The sequence below is a fragment of the Protomyctophum parallelum genome, assembly GCF_964188405.1.
Source record: "Protomyctophum parallelum genome assembly, chromosome: 2".
NCBI classification, from domain to species: domain Eukaryota; kingdom Metazoa; phylum Chordata; class Actinopteri; order Myctophiformes; family Myctophidae; genus Protomyctophum; species Protomyctophum parallelum.
In genome coordinates, this window is record NC_139699.1 from 25,564,714 (window position 1) to 25,587,020 (window position 22,307).

General features: G+C 43.2%; 1 protein-coding gene across 6 annotated transcripts in view; it reads right to left on the reverse strand.

Annotated features, from left to right (window-relative positions):
• Positions 1-22,307, reverse strand: part of phkb (phosphorylase kinase, beta) — a 124,706-nt gene that overhangs the window by 90,034 nt on the left and 12,365 nt on the right. For all 6 annotated transcript variants that reach the window (XR_014568947.1, XM_083759776.1, XM_083759773.1 and 3 more), the window contains 4 exons: positions 12,527-12,665; positions 6,785-6,884; positions 2,674-2,781; positions 611-691 (listed from right to left, as the gene is read on the reverse strand). Coding sequence is in view for 5 of the 6 variants with exons in the window: in XM_083759776.1 (XP_083615902.1) it covers positions 611-691; positions 2,674-2,781; positions 6,785-6,884; positions 12,527-12,665 (428 nt within the window). In the remaining variant the exon portion in view is untranslated. The remainder of the gene's footprint in view (positions 1-610; positions 692-2,673; positions 2,782-6,784; positions 6,885-12,526; positions 12,666-22,307) is intronic.

The window sequence follows — 22,307 nt, forward strand, 5'->3', positions numbered from 1 at the left end:
ACTAAAACTTGTCCATGAAGCACTTCTTTAATTTCACCCCTCCGTGGCTGTGAGCAAAGCAGAGAAGGAGCAGACTATTAAAAAAAAAACTATTTACAATTAACAAACTTCAATGGACTCCTGAGGCTCCAGTCTAGACAATAAAAATAAGAGTGTTTAACTTTAACAGACACAGTGTCATGCTTTATTATTTTATTACAGGGCCTGAAACACCTTCACACTTATTATACAGGTCACACAGGGTGAAATTGGAAGTGAAGACACAAATAAATGAGCAGACAAAATTGGTACTGAATCACTATGAAATTCGTAGCTGGGTACTCTCTTCTGATTGGCTGAAATTGGCAACCCTCCTGAAACCGTATTTTCAGTTTATTGAAGTGCTGGAGAGGCAGGGAGACTCCTGCTACTGAACAAACTCTATAGGAGACTCCTGCTACTGAACAAACTCTATAGCAATGATTACTATCACAATATAGAGCTATTTGAGTTAGATGAACTGGGTATTCTACTATCTCAATAGTGTCATGGTCAGGGGGAGGACGGTACCTCGTCTGTGTTGTAAAGGTAACTATCTCTATAGTGTCATGTGAGGGGGAAGGTACAGTACCTCGTCTGTGTTGTAAATTATCTGGAGACCCGAGCAGATCATCTCCACCAGGTAGAGCAGGAACAGGGACACAGCGTCGATCTGGAGAGCCAAGGAGATCAAGAGAGGGAGACCCAAGGACAGAGCAGGACAGAGATAAAGAGGGTCACAGACAAGTCGGACAGGAGGACAACATTTTGAACCAATTCAATATCTTGCTCATGCAGGTTAATCTAAATGGAGAAGCATGGTTTTTTTGTGTTAATCGTTTTTTCTTAGACCTCAACAAATCGACACAAAATAAATTCTAATATATGTTTTGTTTTTTAATAATTGACAACATCGATTGGTGGGAGTAATCACTTAAGCCCTGCATTTTAGAGCACTTCAATGAACAACTGTTGACGCCTGGTCAAAGTTCACCAATGTTGGAACTAAAACTGAACGTGACACGTCAACTCGCTGGGGCCGGATGCTCCCCTGCTTTGCTCCCATAGAATGGAAGTGAACAGGACAATACTGACGTGAATGCGTGATCGTGCACTCATGCATTGTTTTCCAGCAGGCAAAATGATCGCTACTGTAAGCGTCCAATAAAAACCGTCCATTCCCTTCATGCTATCACACATGGCATCTGGTGAAGAGCACTGTTACGAGCGCTGTGCTGTCAGTGACAATATTGAGAGCCTTGGTAAGAGTTGCATTTCCTCTGGCACAATGGGCCGTTGTTCTGCCTATATAACCTCTGGCACAATGGGCCTTTGTTCTGCCTATTTAACCTCTGGCACAATTGGCCGTTGTTCTGCCTATTTAACCTCTGCCAGTTCACCCAAATAACCCAAAGGAGTGGGTATAAAACGATTATTATTATGTATGTCATGACTTTTGTCATATGGTGACGATAGCTGATCTGCAAGTTCATATTTCACATTGCAAGGTCATGTGAGCTTCCAATTCTGCTATTTTTGCTATCTTTGAACATTTTTGAAATGAATGAAATTTGAATGTGTGGAACTAGACTGCACACATTCCATAATCAGTGTTAAGATGATTGTGGCCTTCAAAGCAACCAAAGGTATGGCACCACCATATCTTGCAAGTCTAATCGGACCCTCCTAGCCTCGACGACATTACAGTCTTATGTAAATTGGATAGAATTTTATGTAGACATAGCACTCTATAGAGTATAGAGATATTCCACTGTTAAACGGATGCTAGATTATTAGCTTACGTATGATTCTTAATATTATTTTTGTATGTATTTGATATAGTATTGGTATAGTATTACTATGTATTGTCCTTGCTTAATGTAAATCGCTCTGGATTAAGAGCGTCTGCTAAATGCCTAAATAGTAAATTGTAATTGTAATGCTGTTTTAGGAACAACACCAAATATCCCATAAGCACTGGAATGGAATGACCTGATAGTTAACTGATGTGCTCCTTGTCCTCTGCTGGGTCCAGAGGTACTAAAAGGGGACCGGACAATACATTCTATGGAATAACAGAACAACCATAAGCAATTACTGTGGGATAACATGCTTTCAAGAGTGTACTTATTGGCTTATTTTGAACATTGTGAAGTCCAATTTTCACAGAAGGAGCCAGATATCTGAGTGTTTGTGTGTCCATCAGTCCACGGCAATCTCGCAAAACCGCTCCAGGGACGTAAAACTCATGTTGGGGTGAGAGCCGCATTGGACGAGAGGTGACTTGATGAGGGCCGCAATGATGCCACCGATCACAGATGGCATGCATGCTCACGCACGTTTACATACACAGCTGGCACTTGGCTTTGTTTTTCTTCCTGTTGTCTCAGTCACTGCCTATATAGCTACAGTATAACTTTACAAATTGTGTTTATAACCTTTCTACCTCCCCCTTGCCCACCCTTTTTCTCCTTTCTGGAAACAACAAAAACGATGGAGCGCACACAAAGAAACAAATTTCACACACTGTTGCACACCTGTAAAGCTGTGATAGCATCAATGAAGAGGATTCTGATTGCTTGCATTGATTGCTTGCTTGCTTATTGTATTATTTCATGTATGAATTCAATCAGTGCATTGTTGATGTTCATTCACCTGCAGGTGGTTGTAGTCTGCGCAGGAGGGAACCTCATCTCCTGTGTCCACATTGAACACAGAGTGGAGACACTTAGACGGACTGGGATCCTGTTTAAACTGCTCCACCTGCCAGAGAGACACATAGAGAGAGAGCGAATCTGTGTTAACAATTCAACCAAGGAAGCAGTTTTGCACGCACAAAAAACTTTGACTGGATGAACTATTTTCTGCAACTGCAGCAGGGGAATTAGAGCCACCTTCTAGGTCAGTGGTTTTCAACCAGTGGTCCTTGAGGGGGTTCCAGGTGGTCCCCAACTAAATGATGGAGTTGGTAACAAAGTATTGACCCTTAAAGGACTTTAACTCTTGAGTGTAAATTGAAAACAAACAAAAATTGTGTGATTGGTCTAATTATGCACTGATTATGTCATGTGTTCTGCAGTACTTGCTGTGCAATGGTGCGATACAAAAGTAGTGAAAATAGCAGAACTACGATCTCTGCTATTTTCACTATTTTGTAAAAAACATTATCGTTCATTATTGTGATCGAGGCAAAAGTTTGAAATAATCGTGACATTAATTTGAAGTTATCATTGCTCAGCCCAACCCCGTACCCCCTCCCAGTCTCCCATTTCATATGCACCCCCCCCCCCCCCCCCCCCCTGCTTTTTGGAGACCCCCGCTCTGTCCCAGTTTCAAACACACTGCTCCAGTTCCATCGGTCCCACCGCTGGGACACGTGCACGCTCGCTCCTGCTGTGCACTTTTGGCTGGAACCGCAGAGAGAGATGCACATGGAGACAATGGAAGTGCTAACAAACAGCCGCACTGTGCTACTTTAGTCTTGTGGTTTTTAAGCGCTTTCAGCACTTAAGGCACATCATCATACATCATTTACATAGTAAACCTCTCTTGGGGTTCATCCTGGTGGAAATAGGGATACCGGATAAATAAGGCTGTAGTGGCACGCCGTCTAGTTTTTTACCACTTTGTCGAGTAAGTTTAACAAAACATGGACGAGAAGACAAAATAACTCTTCCGTAAAGGATTTTACTTAGAAAACTCAAACATTTACAGTGCCAAACCGCATGGCCCAAAAATACTGTGTTGCTTCCTCTAAACTAAATGACTGTGACATCATCATATTCATATACAGTACATAGGACTATGTCTAAGAATTTTAAACATCAAACACATTATCAATTATACCTTAAATCAATCAACCGTTGCTGTGCTCGAATGTCCTGCCATCTGTGTGATTAGCACAAATAGCTTAAGCTGAAACAATGTAAACATGGACTTCTCATGGTTGAAGTAATGATTCAACGACTGGTTGCAAATTGTCGGGTTGAACTTTATTTAAAAATCTGTAAGCCTCGGACAAAGCCAACAGCCGAGTTGACAAATCATGACAATAAACATTTTTTTGGGGCCGAACAAATAATTAGAAATAAGTGTTGTACCCTGCCCTTTTTAATTTTTTCCTAATTATTTGTTGGGCCCCAAAAAATCGTTTATTGACATGATTTGTCAACTAAATTATTTCCTGGTGCCCTCGTCGTTCTGGGGGGGCGGGACTGCGACGTTCCATGTTTGGTTTGATTCATCCAGCTTCAACCGACAGCAACATTATGGGGGAAATGACAATAAATATACAAGCTTACACTCCCGGAGTTAAATTAACACTGTAAATAAACACTGCAAGGGTCACCCTAAATCTCTAAAACTGTAACTTTTCAGGATTCAAATCCTTTTTTTGTTGTTGCAAAAGTAGCAAAAAATTATGTAGCAAAACCCACTGATTCGCGTCACATTTTGAGCTTGCAGATCTGCTACTTTTGATACTTTTGTATGATCGACAAATGTAAAAAAAGAAAAAAAACTAAAAGTTAAAATATGGAGATAGGAAGTTTCGGCCCGACAGAAACTATAATGTGGTATGTGCCTGCAATGAAAACCAGCCCCTGAATTGGTATTTGAGTTTACTCCTGAGTCCCGAGGTGACATGATCTCACCGAGTGTGAGGTCCTGCTCAATCTCCCTGGGCACTAGGCTGCATCCTCTGTATCTATGTGCTGCTATTTTTGTATCTGCTGCAAATGTTTCTCTACTCGCAGAAGAAGTCTGCCTCATTGTATTACTATTTTAACCATGCAGCCTATGAATATTTTTGACATTGCTCATATAACTATTATTATTGATTCTGTGACTTCTTCTTGAAATAGGAAATTGTTTGGGAGATTGAACGAGAGAAAAAAATCTTCCCACATAGACTATAGACCTGTGATCTGAATTTTGAAAAGAGCACATATAGCGCTTTTTACTCTATAGTAAACCAAATGGATAATGAAATGACTATCAATTGACATCACCCAGTCTTGCTCTACTGTATGTTGTATAAGAGTGTTTGTTCAGTAACAAGGGTCTACCTGTCTCTCCAATTCTTTAATAAATGAAAAGGCATGGATACCAATTGTATCCAATCAGGAGAGAGAACTGGCACAGGATACATGAGTGAAATTGGAAGTGATGACACAAATAAATCAGAACTGGAACACAATAAAATTTAAACTGATAAATCGGCACTCTCTCCTTATTGGATACAATTGGCAACCGACCTGCAAATGCATGGTGTGTTTATTGAAGAACTGGAGAGACAGGGAGACCCGTGTTAGTGAACAAACACTCTATAGCAATGATTACTATTGATGGATCTAACCCATGGATTCTCCAGGAAGCAGTGCCCTGTAGGCCAGGTGTAGCTAATCAGTTAATGTTAAACCTGAGTAATCGCTGCGCCCCGGGCACCCCGGGCACACGGATTCGGCAATACAAACACAATTGGCCCGTGTTCGGGGAGGGAAGCTGGGCGGGGAGGGTGGTATTTGTCACTGCACCTACAGGCTATGGGATGGGGTGGCACCCGTCAGCAGGGAGTGTTGGGCGGGAAGAGTAGGATGAAGGCATATCCTCCTGGTGGGGGCTCCTCACTGGTAGATGACCAGTCAGTAGGATACAACAGCAGTGACAACACAAACACGTGTGTGTGTGTGTGTGTGTGTGTGTGTGTGTGTGTGTGTGTGTGTGTGTGTGTGTGTGTGTGTTTGTCTAATGGGGGGGATGCATGTTCTCTGGAATTAAGTTAGGTGTCTAATCTAAAAGAAATACATGTTCTCTATAAGTGACAGAGACAGCGGTCTTAACGGGGTGCTGCTCAGTCTAATTAACTGTGTAAATGCTGCCTTGTAATTAAGACACGCTAAAGCTCTCCCCTAAATTAGGTTGTCAAGGTCGACGTGAAATGAAACATAATAGCCATGAAAGGCATACATGTACACATGCTTTGTTCAAACACACAGCAGGACCACAATGTATTGTATGAAAAAACACAGAGAGCGAGAGAGAGACGCTTGCAAATGAACCAAGTTGGTACCTGTATAATACATAAGAGGGGCAAGCCTACTTACATGCACGTGTGTGTCACACACTGACAATAGCAGATCTATACTGTACAAGCTCACAGCAACATGTGAGCTTGTAGATCTGTGTGTGTAGCAGTAGTGGCTCAGAGCCTCTGCCTGATGACCTAAAACCCTAATATCTCCCCTGGGCTAGGGGGGATTCCCTTTAGTCTATTGGATAAGATGTTGGCCTTCCACGTGGGAGATCCGGGTTTGAATCCCAGGCGTTACAAGCCATACATAATCACAATATATATTATTTTCATAATTGTCATGATCGTTTCCATGTTGAAACCTTTTCATACAAATATGTCAGTATGTAGGTATGTCAGTCATTTCTTTATGTTGCCAGACAGAATTCATTCATTCTGTTCATTCATAAGTTTCAATACCAAAAAATACACTTAAATCATTCAGTAATCACAATTACTTGAGTGATGAGTCAACTTGAGTAAAATGTCACGACGGCGACAGCCCTAGTCAAGGTTTAGTAGCGGGTGTAACGATACATTTTAACAGCGATGCGATTTGTGTCATGATACACATACGATACAAAGTCAAATGATACGATATGTTGGTGTTTACATAATGATATAGTTTGAGTTTTGAAATAAAAATATGGTGTAGTTACTATATCATTACACCCCTAAGGGTTAGTCCAAACTCACCTTGTCAGCTTGTCTCATGTAGCAGTAGAGGATTCCTCTCATGCACTTGATGGCAGAGTGCTCCAGCTCGTGCGTGCGCCCCATGTCATCATCAATGCGCCTGCACAGCAACGGGGGGGGGGGGGGGGGGGGGAGGAACAACACAACACACGCTGTGAGTTAGTTATTTCTGTTCATGGGAATACATTTAAAATAATAAAATATCATTATATCATATATATATAATATATATATTATATCATCATCACTGCAAAGACAAAACGGAAGCGGAGAGTACGTAGGTGGTGTATACCCTTTACTGGATTCCTTTGCATAGACATTGTAGGAGGCAACATACTGGCTCAAGAGACTGCTTGCTCCTTAATGGCCAGGGAGATGAAATGCATTTTAAGTTGAAATGATATACAGTGCTTTAAACAACAACCTTCCACATCACAACCAAACTCAAGCAGAGGACACAGCACACAGCTTTTCATCTGTCATCAAAGAGCTGTTTTCAAAGTGCTCCATGGGGCATTCATTATTGCTTGTACGCACTCTCATTATCGCACATTCGTACAGTACCTCAAGAAGAAACGCATATCTTTATAATGACACACTTTCATCATTTATTTCCACGAATACAAAATTACAAGGTAATTGTACCGTTTGCTGATAGGTCTTGACACAGAGTTTCTCATAACTTTAAAGAATTGAGAATTCAGTGAGACTCACTATGTTTGACTCTGTAGTAACCACATGAACCCTAGTGTCAACATTCAGCAAAAATAGCAGATCTACAAGCTAGCTAAGAGGCCTAAAATAGACCCGCAGGGAACTCCAGTCAGAAGAAGTACAGTATAATAGGGTTTAAGTTGTAAAATCTTTCCTATTGTTTTTAATAAAAAACAACAACAATGGGAACAGCCAATGGGGTAGCAGGAGACAGAGTGCCCTTGAGATTAGAGGAGTTTTTTGAGACTGAGAGGTTGCCCGATCCATTCCCCGGACAGGCAGCAAACATCCTAACCCTACACCCTACACTGCTGAAGTGAGAAAAAAACCTATTCAGTAAAAAATCTGTTGAGGCTTATGGTAAACGTGCACACTCACACGCACACGCACACACACACACACACTTCAATAATTACACGGTTGCGTGAAATAAAGTATTAATTTATTAATGAAAATCTGACCTTTACAAGTGATACACTCACCGAAAATGAACAAAGGGCCAGCCCCTACCAGGTACATTGTTGAGACTTATTTTTCAAAATCACTACTGTCCAAATCTATGCCAGACGTTAAAATGTGAAAAACAAAGAATAAGAAAAATTTGATTATGAAAGAGTATCCTCTGCTTTAGCCCCGTCAACCACACCCCCAGGCTAGAGGGTCTGTTCTTATCTTTGTTCCTCTGCCTGGACCAGTTTTCTCAAGGGCCCGCTGTCACTGCGTTGCCGTTATCGCTCAGCCTTGCCCTCTTCTCCTCTCCTCAGCCATCTGCGTTCTGCTCTCCTGAGCTGTGCCAGATGGCTGGCAGCCATACTGTACCTGCTCCTCTAGCAGACCGCTGCCTGTTGGCGTTCTGTCAGTAAAGCTTCCTGCCGGCCCCATCTTCTTATGCAGACTGCTGTGGGATCTTCTTATACAGTGGTTCTCAACACATTACATGTCAAGGTCCATCATTTATTCAGCATTTGAGCCACGGACCACCATTTGATGAGATTTAGCCTCTCAGATCCAAAACTAAAGGATATTTTGTTGTAGTTGGATAAGATTTTTTGTGCACAATTCCATGCTGTATTGATGTGGTATCATAGGAGAGATAACATACAAATGTTAATCAAAATAAGAATTGGAATACAATAATTAGTTCTTGTAAGTAGCCATGGTGCAGGTGTTTAACAATAATTTAACTCTTGAGAGTGGAAAATAAAATGAAACATTTGGTTTAATTTTACGCTCTCAAGAGTTGAAGAACTCTCCATGATTTAGCTGGAGAGTGGGACCACCTGGAACCCCTCAGGGACAACTGGTGATAAGGGACAATTCTGCATTTCAAGGGACAGTTGGCAACCTAGTGGTTATCACTCTTATCACTCAGCATGCCCTCTCCTTTAACGTGGCTAGCCACAAATCAATTCCACTCACGCTCTTCAGCGTCAGATGGTTGCCATGTCGGAGGCCTCTTACAAGTGGTTCCAGGGACAGGGGCCTCGGTGTCTGGCTGAACAACACAAGCTTGGTATTAGAGGTGTAGAGGCTTTGCACATATTTTCCATGAATGCCTACAGCAGCTGACATGCTGTATGTTACAACACAAAACTGACAGTTACTAGGCCTACACGCTTTCTCAAAACAATGAGACAAAAACAAAATAAAGTCAAGTATCAAACGTTACCAACCACTTTCAGCCTGGCGCCCACATTTTGGGCATGTCATTATAGGGTATTATAAAAAAAACTGTGATGTGCAGTCACTGTGATGTGACTGCACATCACAGTGCAATTCATTGTTTACTTGCATATAGGCTATTTTCATTATTTTATGACAAAGTACATAAGTAGAAAATGTAGAATTTAGGCATCTCTTATCCAGAGCAACTTACAATAGATAGAATAGAACAGAATAAACACATACACATAGAATGCAGAAAGGTGGTGTAGTGCCTCAGTAAACTAGGAGCATAAGTAAACAGATAACCTAAACAATATACTATCTGAATTACACTGTGGTTAAGAAAAAACAGGAGACCAAAAACATAACAAACTAGAAAAAGTTCCCTTCTGGGCACAGGTCTCCACCAGGAGGATAGGAATGTTTAGGAGTAATATAAACATGTTTTTTGTTTGTTTGTTCCAATCTTTGCCAATCAGGATGGAATATGGGAAATGGTGCAGATCCGTGTTGATCGCACGCATGCACAATCCACCTGTTGGTGGCGCTATAACAGGCCAATGTGAAATGGGTGGGCTATATTCCTCAGCCTAGTAGGAAAGTGCGTGAAAGATTTCACGTCAAATTGCACGCTACGTTCATGATTTGAGGCTTTTTGTTCAAAACAGGCCAATCCTGCAAAATTTGAAAGCCAATGTTAGCCAATTAGGATGGAATATGAAATATCAGACACATCCGTCTTGAGCACATGCCTATGGAGATACTGTGTAACGATTTGCGGGATTTTTGGACAAAATCCGGAGGAGTAATATCCAAAAATGTGTTTTACAAAAGTCGGCCTCCTGGTGGCGCTCTAAAAGCCAGATGTGAACTAGAGAGACTGTGTACCAATTTGCGCGATGTTTGGACAAAATCTGTAGGTGTACTGTGCAAAAACTTGTTTTGCACAAAGCGGCCTCCTGGTGGCGCTATAACAGGCCGTTCTGGACATTTTGGGGCAGAGGTTCATCGTTGGCATCCAGGGAGTGTGTGTGCAAAATTTGGCATCGACCGGGTTGTTTTGAACAAAGCGGCCTCCTGGTGGCGCTATAACAGGCCGTTCTGGAAATTTTGGGGCAGAGGTTCATCGTTGGCATCCAGGGAGTGTGTGGCAAAATTTGGCATCGACCGGGTTAACGGTGCCGGAGATTAGCTGCTCACGGACACACGGACGGACGGACGGACGGACGGACGGACGGACGGACGGAGTGCAAAACATACTCTCCCCCCATGCCTTCGGCCTGGTGGAGACAATTATGCATGAATGAATGAAACATCCAAATTAATTACATTTGTTTTTCTTACCTGATCCACTGCCGAATTGCCGATCCATCTCCAGATTGTTTAACAAGCTGCTCATAGAGAGTGGTTCTGTCTGATCCATCCAGAAGGAGTCACTGTGGTGCAGTGACAAAGTGCAGAGTCCCCTGACGGCTTCTCACCCACACCGACCAACCGTGTTGGTTGGAGCGCCCGTCCAAAAGCCTGACGCACCCTAGACAGAACCGAGGCCCAGTGGTGGTGGGTAGTGATTTAACCCTGCAACTCATTTCCCCCCCAAGAAACTAGTTTGTTCTCAGCGTGTTGCTAACACAGTTTCTGAGAGATGGAATCAAGGACACTTAATGAAAAGTGCCTGTTCGGTGATTTGAAACAATGGCCCACTGTGTTTTCATCAAACTACACAGGCACAGGCTGGCTCCGTGTTCCTTTGTGTGTGCATGTGCGAGCATGTGTATGTGTGCTGTACCTCTGTGTAATGTATAAGTGTTTCACAACCTGTGGGCAGGATATTGCAATATATAGGCACAAATTATAATAAATAAATTAAGATTTTAATGATAAAATTAAATAACATTAAAGGTTGTTTTTGATCAAAGCCGGAACACAATTGATTAATTGATCATTAACCCATTTAGGCCTGAAGTCTTCTGAAAGAATATATATTCAAAGATTTGTGCCTCATTTTCACAATAGCAGACCTAGAAGCTCGTAGCTATGAGCTGCTATTTTTCAATAGCTAACACCAAAAGGGGTTCCCGCCCAAAATGGGTAAAAAAATGTTTTACCACCTATCGGACCGCTTACCACGGCAGGCATGTTAAGTCTTCTATGAGTTACACCATTGAATTATTGTTATTTACACGAGTAGTGGTTTATTTTCCATATATTGTTGTTCAATGGACACACTGCACAATGCACTCTATTTTGTTACTATAAAGTTCATTACAGACCTGTAACAAACCGGACCATGGTTCACTTGGAAGCGGACCAAGTTTGGACTTTTCCGGGCCGACTATGGTCCACTTGATTCAAAGTGTGTCCCTTATCAGTTCAATACTCTTCCAAATAATTACATATTAAGTAATAAGCCAATAAGGTAGGCTGATGCGTCTGTGTCCTACATATACCTCTACTGTGTGGAGAAAATGGCATTATGTGACCCTTCAGTGTATTTCAAATCCCTTCCCAAATGTGGTATAACTAAAAACTATTAACTAATATTGTTCCAGCTGTTCTACATACTGTACACTAACAGCACTGAAAACCAGGTGAACACATAATTGATTGAGTCTTTTAACCTTTGCTTTTATGAAATATCCGAGACCATTAGGGTTTTATGGAAGATGCTTTAGAACATATTGCTAGCTTGACCTCTTCCAGAGATTAAAATAGGATGCCGTTTGCAACCCAAAACGCAGTTTAGAGTTAAGGGACGCAATAAAACAACGACCTCTGCATCCACGGGATGCACTACTGTACTTTATTTTGTTAGCTTGTGTTATAATAATAATTTCTTCTTCTGTTTTCTACATGAATATAACCTGAAATGAAATGGGAGTTGTTAAAATGCTGCAATTTGTAAAAATGGCAAAATATGACTCCTACCGTGGTTGAAGTGGGACTCATGTCCATGGGACTCATCTAAAAGACCATACCTGCATCCTGGGACTCATTACATTGAAAACCTATTTACATCACTGCTCTTCAAATGTTCTAATTCTATGGAATCCAAATAAGTGAAATCAGTCGTGGCGACTGAGAACTTTACTCCATGTGTGCATATTGTACACTCACCTGTAGGCCAGGGCCAAAGCCCAGGCCCCAGCAGCGCAGTACAGACAGAACTTTACTCCATGTGTGCATATTGTACACTCACCTGTAGGCCAGGGCCAAAGCCCAGGCCCCAGCAGCGCAGTACAGACAGAACTTTACTCCATGTGTGCATATTGTACACTCACCTGTAGGCCAGGGCCAAAGCCCAGGCCCCAGCAGCGCAGTACAGACAGAACTTTACTCCATGTGTGCACATTGTACACTCACCTGTAGGCCAGGGCCAAAGCCCAGGCCCCAGCAGCGCAGTACAGACAGTCCCTGACCTTGGCCTCCTTGCAGGACGTGTGGGTCTTGACAGGGAACAGGCCGGTGGTGGGGCTCTGGTAGTTCAGAATGGTGGTCTTCACTATAGAGAGAGCAGAGACAGAAGGTACTGTGAAAAAGAAAATACTTAAAAAAATATAAAAGGTGCTGTGTCCACACAAACATCCCCCCCCCTTCATTCACTGTTTCAAATCATCATAGGCTACATCAGCATCTAATTTAATAGTTGTAAAGTTGTACCCAACACATGGCAAGAAACCCAAAGCCACAACAGCTACGTCGCTATTGCAACACCCAAAACACCATCTTACACACTACACCCACACACACTCACACGGCAGTGACGTCACACACTTACCTTCGCAGTGTTGCAACGCTATCTCCTCATATCGCGCCGAACGGCAAAACTCGACACCACCCGCCAAACACTGGCACTGGCACTGCCACCAAAAATGCCTCCCGTCCACACTCACGCCGCCAATGCATTTGTTTACTACAAACATTATCGCCCGAAGCACCCACACCCCCGGAACACTGTTGCCCTTTCACCACGCTAAATTCGCCAGGTCTATGCAAGTGAGCACAAATTACATGTGAGAAAATTCATTCACAAGCCCACAAATGCCATTCAAATGCCATTCAACACACACTACGACTCGCTTACAATTCGCGAACCTGGCAACTACTACTCCGTCTTTTCATTGGCTACTAGCTCTGCCTCTCAGCCAGTGCTGCTCTGACCTCCGAGTCTCCATGACAGTCCTGTCCACTGTCCGGACTCCGCAGCCCGCAGGAGAAAAATACAAGGAAGGAGAGGAATTTTCGCCTCACGATTTTGCTTATTCCTTCTAAATCTCTGTATATTAAATATCGCTCTCTCAGCGAATCTCTTAGTTACATAAATATTGTTCTTTGACAGATTTTGGTTTGTTCCAAACTATTACAATTACGCCGTTCGAATTCGCCATTTCGCCTGCCAGCCATACTGCCGAGTACATTTCATTGCGCACACACACACGCACGCCTGGAAGCCACGATCTCTCTCTCTCTCTCTCTCTCTCTCGCCGCGCGCGCACGCACGCACGCACGCACACACACACACACACACACACACACACACACACACACACACACACACACACACACACACACACACACACACACACACACACACACACACACACACACACACACACACACACACACACACACACACACACACACACACACACACACACACACACACACACACACACACACACACACACACACACACACACACACACACACACACACACACACACACACACAGGAATAGCCGTGCAGCCTATACACGGCGGCAGCGAGACAGGACGTTATAATCTTGAGTTTCATTAAATAACTGTCTTTCTCACACAACATTATTCAAGTGAAATGCATAACGCCAATATTGGGCTAATATAGGCTACCAATATGTGGGTAGCCTACAGGGATTTAACCACGGAATGAATATATATATAATATAATCATCTATACCAGGGAACCATAGAGTATATACTCTAAGGTAGCAACACAATGCTGCGTGCGCTGCGTGCGTGCGGTATCGCACGTAGCAACACAATGCTGCTTCGTAGCAACACACACACATCAATGCTGCGGGCGCTGCGTGCGTGCGGTATCGCACGTGTGTGTGTGTAGTCGCACGTGTGTGTCGTTCTCCTCTCATAGTGGTATGTGGACTGTGGTAGTCGTCGCTAAACCACGCGACAATCATTATTATGCATCTTGAACAACACTGGGATTATTTATGGACCTGCAGCAGTAGGTGAGTAATTACTTTTATCTATGTTGGACGTTTGTGTTGCTGCATCATGAGCTTGGAGATCTGCTGTGTTGCTGCATCATGAGCTTGGAGATCTGCTATTTTCAACTGTAAATTAAATTTTGATGTCAATTCTGTGTGTGTGTGTGTGTGTGTGTGTGTGTGAGAAACAGAATATGTTACATGATTATGCATTGTGAGATGGTAGATCTGCTATTTTCAACTGTACTGTACTTCAAGTGCAATTTGTTGCCAATACTGTGTGTGTGTGTGTGTGTGTGTGTGTGTGTGTGTGAGGCCAGAGAACTATAAGACAAACGCACATGGCATGGGAAATAGAGGGGGGGGAATGGAAATGGTAGGGTTTTTATTTTTGGTATTTGACTTAGCTACTGATGATTGTACGCAACAACAAGTATTGCATTGTGTGTTTGAGCTGACAGGCCCTTTTTGATGTCAATCAATCAAGTCATCTCAGGTCATCTCAAGCGGCAGATGCAAAAATCGTTTTTTATATTAAAATTATATATATTTTTAGGGCCATGTCATGTGGTCTAACTGCAAAGCCTTTGTGATCTATACTGGTAGATCCTGATCTACCTTTTGGGCACCGCTTAACGTCAGATCAGCGGTTTTGTCGGCCAGCGCCAAAAATGCTCCCTGACAGCATAATCGGAGGAAATACCGGGCAGTGTGTATGAGCCATAACGTGTTGACTACACTACACTACACTAATAAGGACACATAATAACTAATAACCCATCCGTTACTACATGTGGAGTCAACTCCCGCAATTTCCTTCTTCCCATAGCGCGCGGCAAAGTAACTCTGGGATGAGCGGCCGCAAAGCGGCCGCGAAATTCTAGTTTCTTAAAGTGGGTGCCGTGACACAATTCCAAGGGTGCTGCCAAATAATTGGATAATTGGAATTCCACTTAGACCCTCTATATACTAAAACAGACCAGAGTGACACTGCACGGCGGTGTGTTATTTTTCGATCCACACCAAATCTCTAGCATTTGGAGATTCTGAGGTTCAAGTAGCTCAATGTCAAGTAGTTATTTGAAATCTATCCTAATGCAAACGGATCTTCTCGTGACATACTGTAGCTTAGTGGGGAAGAGTAATGGTAATGTGACAAAGGTGCTGTAAAGTAACAGTGACATTAAGGGGTGCTGTGAATGAAAAACTAAATTGCAGGGCCTTGAGCCAAATGTTTGATTACCACTGCCACAGGCTACATAATTGATTTTAACGGGCCTTAGCCCTAATCAGCCCAATGCTGTAGTTGAGGCCTTATCCAACAAGTCCCGAGTTTAGAAAACTTTGCAATGATGAATGCCAGGCGATTATGTGTTTATTATGCCATACTCATAGCCTCATTTATTCACAATGTTACGATTTATTCACAAAGTTAACTTTGGTGTCCGTTGATGAGGATCTGCCTAGGGCGACCCGGTAGATCAAAACGTACTTCACATTGTGAGCTATGAGCTATGAACATCTTGAACAAAATATGTTCCGATGGGGGTCTGTATCCATATCAGTGATGATCACAATATTCACAACTTTTGTGCAACACTCTTGTATGATGAAGTAGGGCATCCATTACAAAAAATGAAAAAGCATATTATATATACATAGTTGAAAAATGGAGAAACAAGTTTTCTGCCCAACAACCACTGCAGCTCAATAAGTGCTATAGTGGTCTCTGTTACATCAAGTTTAAAACTTTATTCTCAGGCCTGCAGGCTGCAGGATACATCTATGAATTCCTATATTTTGGTATCTGTGTCTTTGTTTAAACACCATTTTCTGTGCGTAAGTGAAATAGCTAACACAGCAAAATGTTATTTTGTGCCCCAATCTGAGAAATGTTTATTCAATCGGGACAGGCCCCGTTCAATCAAGTGTAGGGTTCAAGTGGTTAAAGGGATAGTTCACCCAAAGTATGGTGTACTTTCTATCAGTTACACACCCCATGAAGCCTTGAATTCATGGAGACTTATTTGTTTTTGTCACATTCCTAAGCCAATCATTTGATGACCAGCAGAGGAGACTCAATGGAGACTCTTTGAGTCTCCTACCGGAGACATGGCACCACAGATGGATTGTCGACGTACGAAGCCTAGTGGCGCGCTTTGACACACTTTACCAGTTTTAAAGCCATGCTGTCAAGAGCGCCTGCCTGGTTGTCAAGATTTGTAGAACTCACACAGTGATACAATACATAACCATGGTAAATGGTGCATTAATATCAGTGCCTTCTTTATGAATACGATGTGCCTTACATTCACCCATTCGTTCATTCATTGACAGAACACACATTCACAAACTGATGGCAGAGGAAACCATGCTGGGCACCAACATGCTCATCGGGAGCAGTTAAGGGCTCAGTGTCTTGCTCAAGTACATTTCGACACTAACCCATGGGAAGACGGGAATCAAATTGGAAATCCTCCAATTCCCAAGTGGCCGTTCTCTCAGTGCCACTGTCACCCCAGCATGGTTTGCATTATTTGTCAACCGAAAAAGCTATTTTCTGCAAACGATTTCCCCAGGATATGGATGTTGCATGGGTTTTAAGTGAAAGTAGACTCTTCGCTTCCCCTACTAAATACGATAACATAGGGACCCTGTGGGAATTAAGAGTCTGGAAACATAGGACTCTGTGTACATAAAAAACTGAAAATAAAGGAACCAGGGAACATATGCCACTGTAACATTCAATTGCATATAAACACATAGACACATCAGTTTAGCGGGCATATACAGTAATATACAGTACCGGTAATATACAGGTGTGATGGTACAATTCGGGACCGGAGTTTGTTGGAAAGTTTAACGGGAGTTTCCTGTAATATACACATCCGTATGCCATGCTTTTTGCGCAGTGATTAAGGGTTCTTTATCTTTTAGTGAGTCCTTTGTTCGTTTTCCTTGACACCACCTGGCTACACAAAAAAAGGAGAGTTCCTCTCTGGTAGGTACTCGCCTGCCTGGCACCCCACATAAGCTACTGAGGAAACCGTTACAGTGCCTAGCCGGATGTGTATCGGGCCGGCTGGCACATCCGTCTGATGTATTTCCCCCCGGATACAATATGTTTCAACCAATCACAACACTTGTTTCATTCACAGAGAATGTAAACAGATTTGTAAAGTGTCAACATAATTTCCTTGAGCGATAATTCCGCCCAAATCCTGCTACTTCTGGTAAACCACTCAACCGGCTAGGTCTTGCCCAGCGTGTCAAGGTGGTGGACAGAGAGCAAATACATCTAATGTTGAATCTGCTGTGATAAATCAACACAATTTCTATTCGAAACGAGGTCCATCTTTTCACTGCAAACAACTGCATCAACCTGTATGGAGGAGGCGTCAGCTATATGAATAGTTTGGTGTGCAATATTCGTGTCGTTTCAATCTATCACGCCTCTGGTGTGTTAAGACCTTTATGTTTACTGGGATGACGGATGCTATTAACTGCGGTAAGCAGACAAGCTCAACTAAGAGGCAGCGAGTTCGTTTGAGTTCATGTTTCGCACTGTCAGGAAGGAAGGAAAAAATAAAGTGATAAAAAACCTTAATGTGAATTCTGATTCTGGCTCTTAAGTTAATGTATGCACTATGCAGAGAGGGCCTGGGGGTACATTATTTATCTCCCCCAACCAATACCCGCGCACGCGCACAGACGCACACACACCTCTACTGAGGTCCTCCCACTGATGAGTAATCTGTCTGAACTGAGCACTTCATTTGTCAAAAGCACATTATACCAGTCTAATGAAGAGGCCATCCATTTTGTACCAATACTTATTACGGCGGAAAACAAAGGAAACAAGAGATTGAGAGAGAGAGAGGGACAGAGAGATAGTGTGTGTGTGTGTGTGTGTGTGTGTGTGTGTGTCGAGGGGCGGGTCAAATGGTTGAAAGAGGCAGTGTCATAGGTTGTGAGACAAAGAACGGAGATAATTAAGAATTAATAAACCTGTCAGCTGGTCCCCCCAGGTACCGTTGAGTGGCCACACGTGCAGTCTGCGCACACACACACACACACACACACACACACACACACACACACACACACACACACACACACACACACACACACACACACACACACACACACTACGGAGAGCAAAGGGTTATCCTTTGACTTGTATTCCTTAACCCTTAGATTAAAATGTGTGTCTTATCTTAAAACATCTATAACCCAATCAAAACAACCACAACCCGTCAAAATACATCAAATGACCCCATTTCATCAACTCCAACAAGGAAACATTGCATTTATTTTGAGGCGACATCTGGTTTTCTAACAATAGATGGTTAATAAGATGCATACATGATTTTTACACACAAGCAATTACTCATCATGAATACGTTCCATTTATACCAGTCCTGAACCGCACTGCTTATAACCCAAATTGTACCCCTCCCCCCTTCTGACACCAACACAAACAAAATGGTCTGCTCAACCTATATTTAATTAATACACAGACATTAGTGCTCATCTTGGAGTTTAGGTAGTACACATGCACGCACGCACGCACGCATGCACACACGCACAATCCCTCAGGCTCCGGTGGGCATGTTTCATATGTTCACCAGTAATAGGACAGTGCCTTTGGGTGTAGGATAATTTTGGCTACAGCTAAATTAGTGCCGTTATGTGAAAGCTTTTGCCATGTTTGACATCATCATGTTCAATAAAAAATGGGACGTTCCCCCTGAATAAGAATAAGGCTTCACAACCTCAGACCCACATTTTCTTGCACCTATGGGGGCTTGGACTGAAATGCACAAGGACATGCACATTGGGTCCGTGGACTGGAGTGCCAACACACGCATGCATGCACGCACACATGCACGCATGCATGGATGCATGCACATCTTCCCCACCCTGCCCATTAGCACCGGGGCCCCCCAGGGTTGCATGCTTAGCCCACTTCTCTACACACTCTTCACACACGACTGTTGCTCCTCCTCTACATCTAACCTTATAGTTAAATTTGCAGATGACACAACAGTACTTGGCCTCATCACAGGACAAGATGAGACCTTATACAGGAGTGAGGTCGAGGGATTGGTGGCATGGTGCGGCAATCACAACTTAGCTGGAAATGAGGAGGTGGAGAGGGTTTCGAACTTTAAGTTTCTGGGCGTGACTGTGGCCGAGAACCTGTCCTGGAGGACCAACATCACCTCTGCCATGGGGAAGGCACAGCAACGCCTTTTCTTTTTAAGGAAACTTAAATGGGCAAGACTCAAGCTCTGTTGATCAACTTCTACCACTGTGCAGTAGAGACTCCAGAGTGTGCTCACCTATGGGCTACTGGTGTGGTTTTACAGCTGCACCATGTGGTCAAGGCTGCAGGGAGGATCATTGGGACCAGTCAGTCTCCCAGAGATCTCCACAGTCTTCACCTCCCGCTGCCTACGCCGCACAAATAACATACTACAGGACCAGTTCCACCCAGCACACCATCTTTTCCAACGTCTGCCTTCTGGTAGGCGATATCGATCTATCCGGTCCAGAAACAACAGACTGACCAACAGCCTTTATCCACAGGCTGTCAGGCTGCTGAATGAACAACCTGCCCCCCGCTCCCCAAGCCTCCTCTATAGTATTAAAAGGGTACTGAAAATAGACTTTGCATTGAACTTTGGACTATGCATTGAACTTTGGACTATGCATTGAACTTTGGACTATGCATTGCTGAACTATTATAACTTTGCACTATTACTGTACATTGCACTATAGCACAAGCTCTTTGGGTTATTGTACACAGTATGGTTATTTATTTGTATGCCAGTGGTTAAGCTCTGAACTTTCGTTGTTTCGTGCAAGCAATGACAATAAAAATCTATCTATCCATCTATCTATCTATCTATCTATCTACCTATCTACCTATCTCATCATCATGCAGCACTGCATAATTTCGGAAAGCCTGTCAAACCCCGACGTTGGAAGGAGTATACAGTATATTGCAATTTAGCCCGACCCGGCTGGAGGAAACGGCGTCGAAAGAGTGCTCCTTTCCTCTATCTTTGTGTTCCTACATTAATTATTTCTCTGCGAGGTACGAATATATCCGTACCCCCCCGCTATGGGACGTTATCAGCCAGGTACGAAGCCTGGTTGAGCCCCATAGCAGCTGTTAACATTGATCCGGTTGCTATGAGACGCCTCCGTCACCACCAGCTATGCGACGTTACAACTCCTCTCCATTTACCTTGGTTCAAAGCAGGATTTTCAAACGTCCATATAAGTCGGAATCTAGGCGAGCTGTCCTTGGTGATCATCAGCCATTCAAATTTCGTATGTCATTTGTGACTTTGTCTCGCATTGCTCCTGACATGTAAACGTTTCTGGCAACAGGTAAACACTAAAACAGTGTGCGCTAATGATAGCAAATGGTTACAGTGAGTGTGTGCATGGGGCTGCAGCGGGGAAGAAGATTATTCTCTTAAAGTGGACGCAGGCCGTGGCACAGGTTAACTACATTTATGCTACCAGCTAGCAGCAGAACAATAGTTAATTTCAACTATATATATCACTGTGGAGATAATTAACCTACAAGACATAACAGAAGAGAGCACAAATGGAAGAGTACAGCTCATTGAAAGCCAGGGGTGGTCAGGTCTGACTCCGATCACTTTACAACATATAGAACCACCTCACACCACCCACCAAATATTCCTCCCATTCAAATTCAACGTCCAAAGGTCAAGGGAATCCCTAAACTAATGTTCTCCACCCTCAAACAAACTCACCTAACTCCCTGATAACCCCATTTCAACTCCTCTGACGTCTGCAACTAATTCATTAATTTATTCTGCAACTTGTTCATTCATTTATTCCAAAGCAAGATTGACTCATCTACATCTACATGCAGCTCCCCCATCCATCCTTAACATGGATTAAAGGAGAAACAAATCACACAACAGATTTGTTTTGACAGACTCAAGTCCAAATATGTGAAACAGTGTGAAAGGATTGCGCCTTTACAATTTGGACATTTATCACACGCTCTTAATCCAGAGCGTTTTACAGTAAGCAAGAATAACACAACTACATAAGGGTGCCGACCCGGTTCCGGCGAGCTGGTCCGCGTTGGAAACGGTCGAGAAATGACAGTGTTACCGCGTGGGGGTCCCCGGGGGGCGGGGTGCACGGAACATCCAGTCCCCCAGGAACGCACCCAGGGGGCCGGGCCGGCTCCGGCAAGCCGCCCTGCAGGGTCCGAAACGGTTGAGAAATGACAGAGTTACTGTGTGGGGGAATTAGCAGACAACACTACCTCTAGGTATTCTCTCTCTCTCTCTCTATCTCTCGCATGCACGCACGCTCCACATTGTAATTAGCAGGAAACAGTGCAACACTCTCTCTCTGTTTCTAGCTCAAGAGCGCCACTTTGGAACCTGTTGGTACCCTAAACATAGGGACATACAGACAGGGCCGGATTTACCCTCCCAATGGCCCCTGGGCTAGACAAATTTCAGGGCTGTGCGGTGCATTTCGGTGAAGAAATTGCCGTATTTTGTTTTAGCAGAAGCTCTCAATGTTTTAACCATAATACTAAATATGCAATAACTAAACATAAATCTCACTTGAATTGCATTGCAATACTTCAAATTATTTAAACCCCCCCCCCCCCCCAGCCGGGGGCTCCCGGGCTGCATCCCACCCTAGCCCAATGGTAAATCCGCCTATGCATACAGACATACGGACATTGCTGAAGCACCACTCAAGAATAGTCATCAAGAATTATAAGTAAGCTTCCAGTGCTCTGTTTACTAGTAGACAATTAGAATGTTTACGTATTATCGTTCTATATGCATGTTCTTGTTCTACAATTCTACATACAGCCAACCAGTTAAATAAGATAAAGGCTTTTAACTTTGTCTTTATGCAATA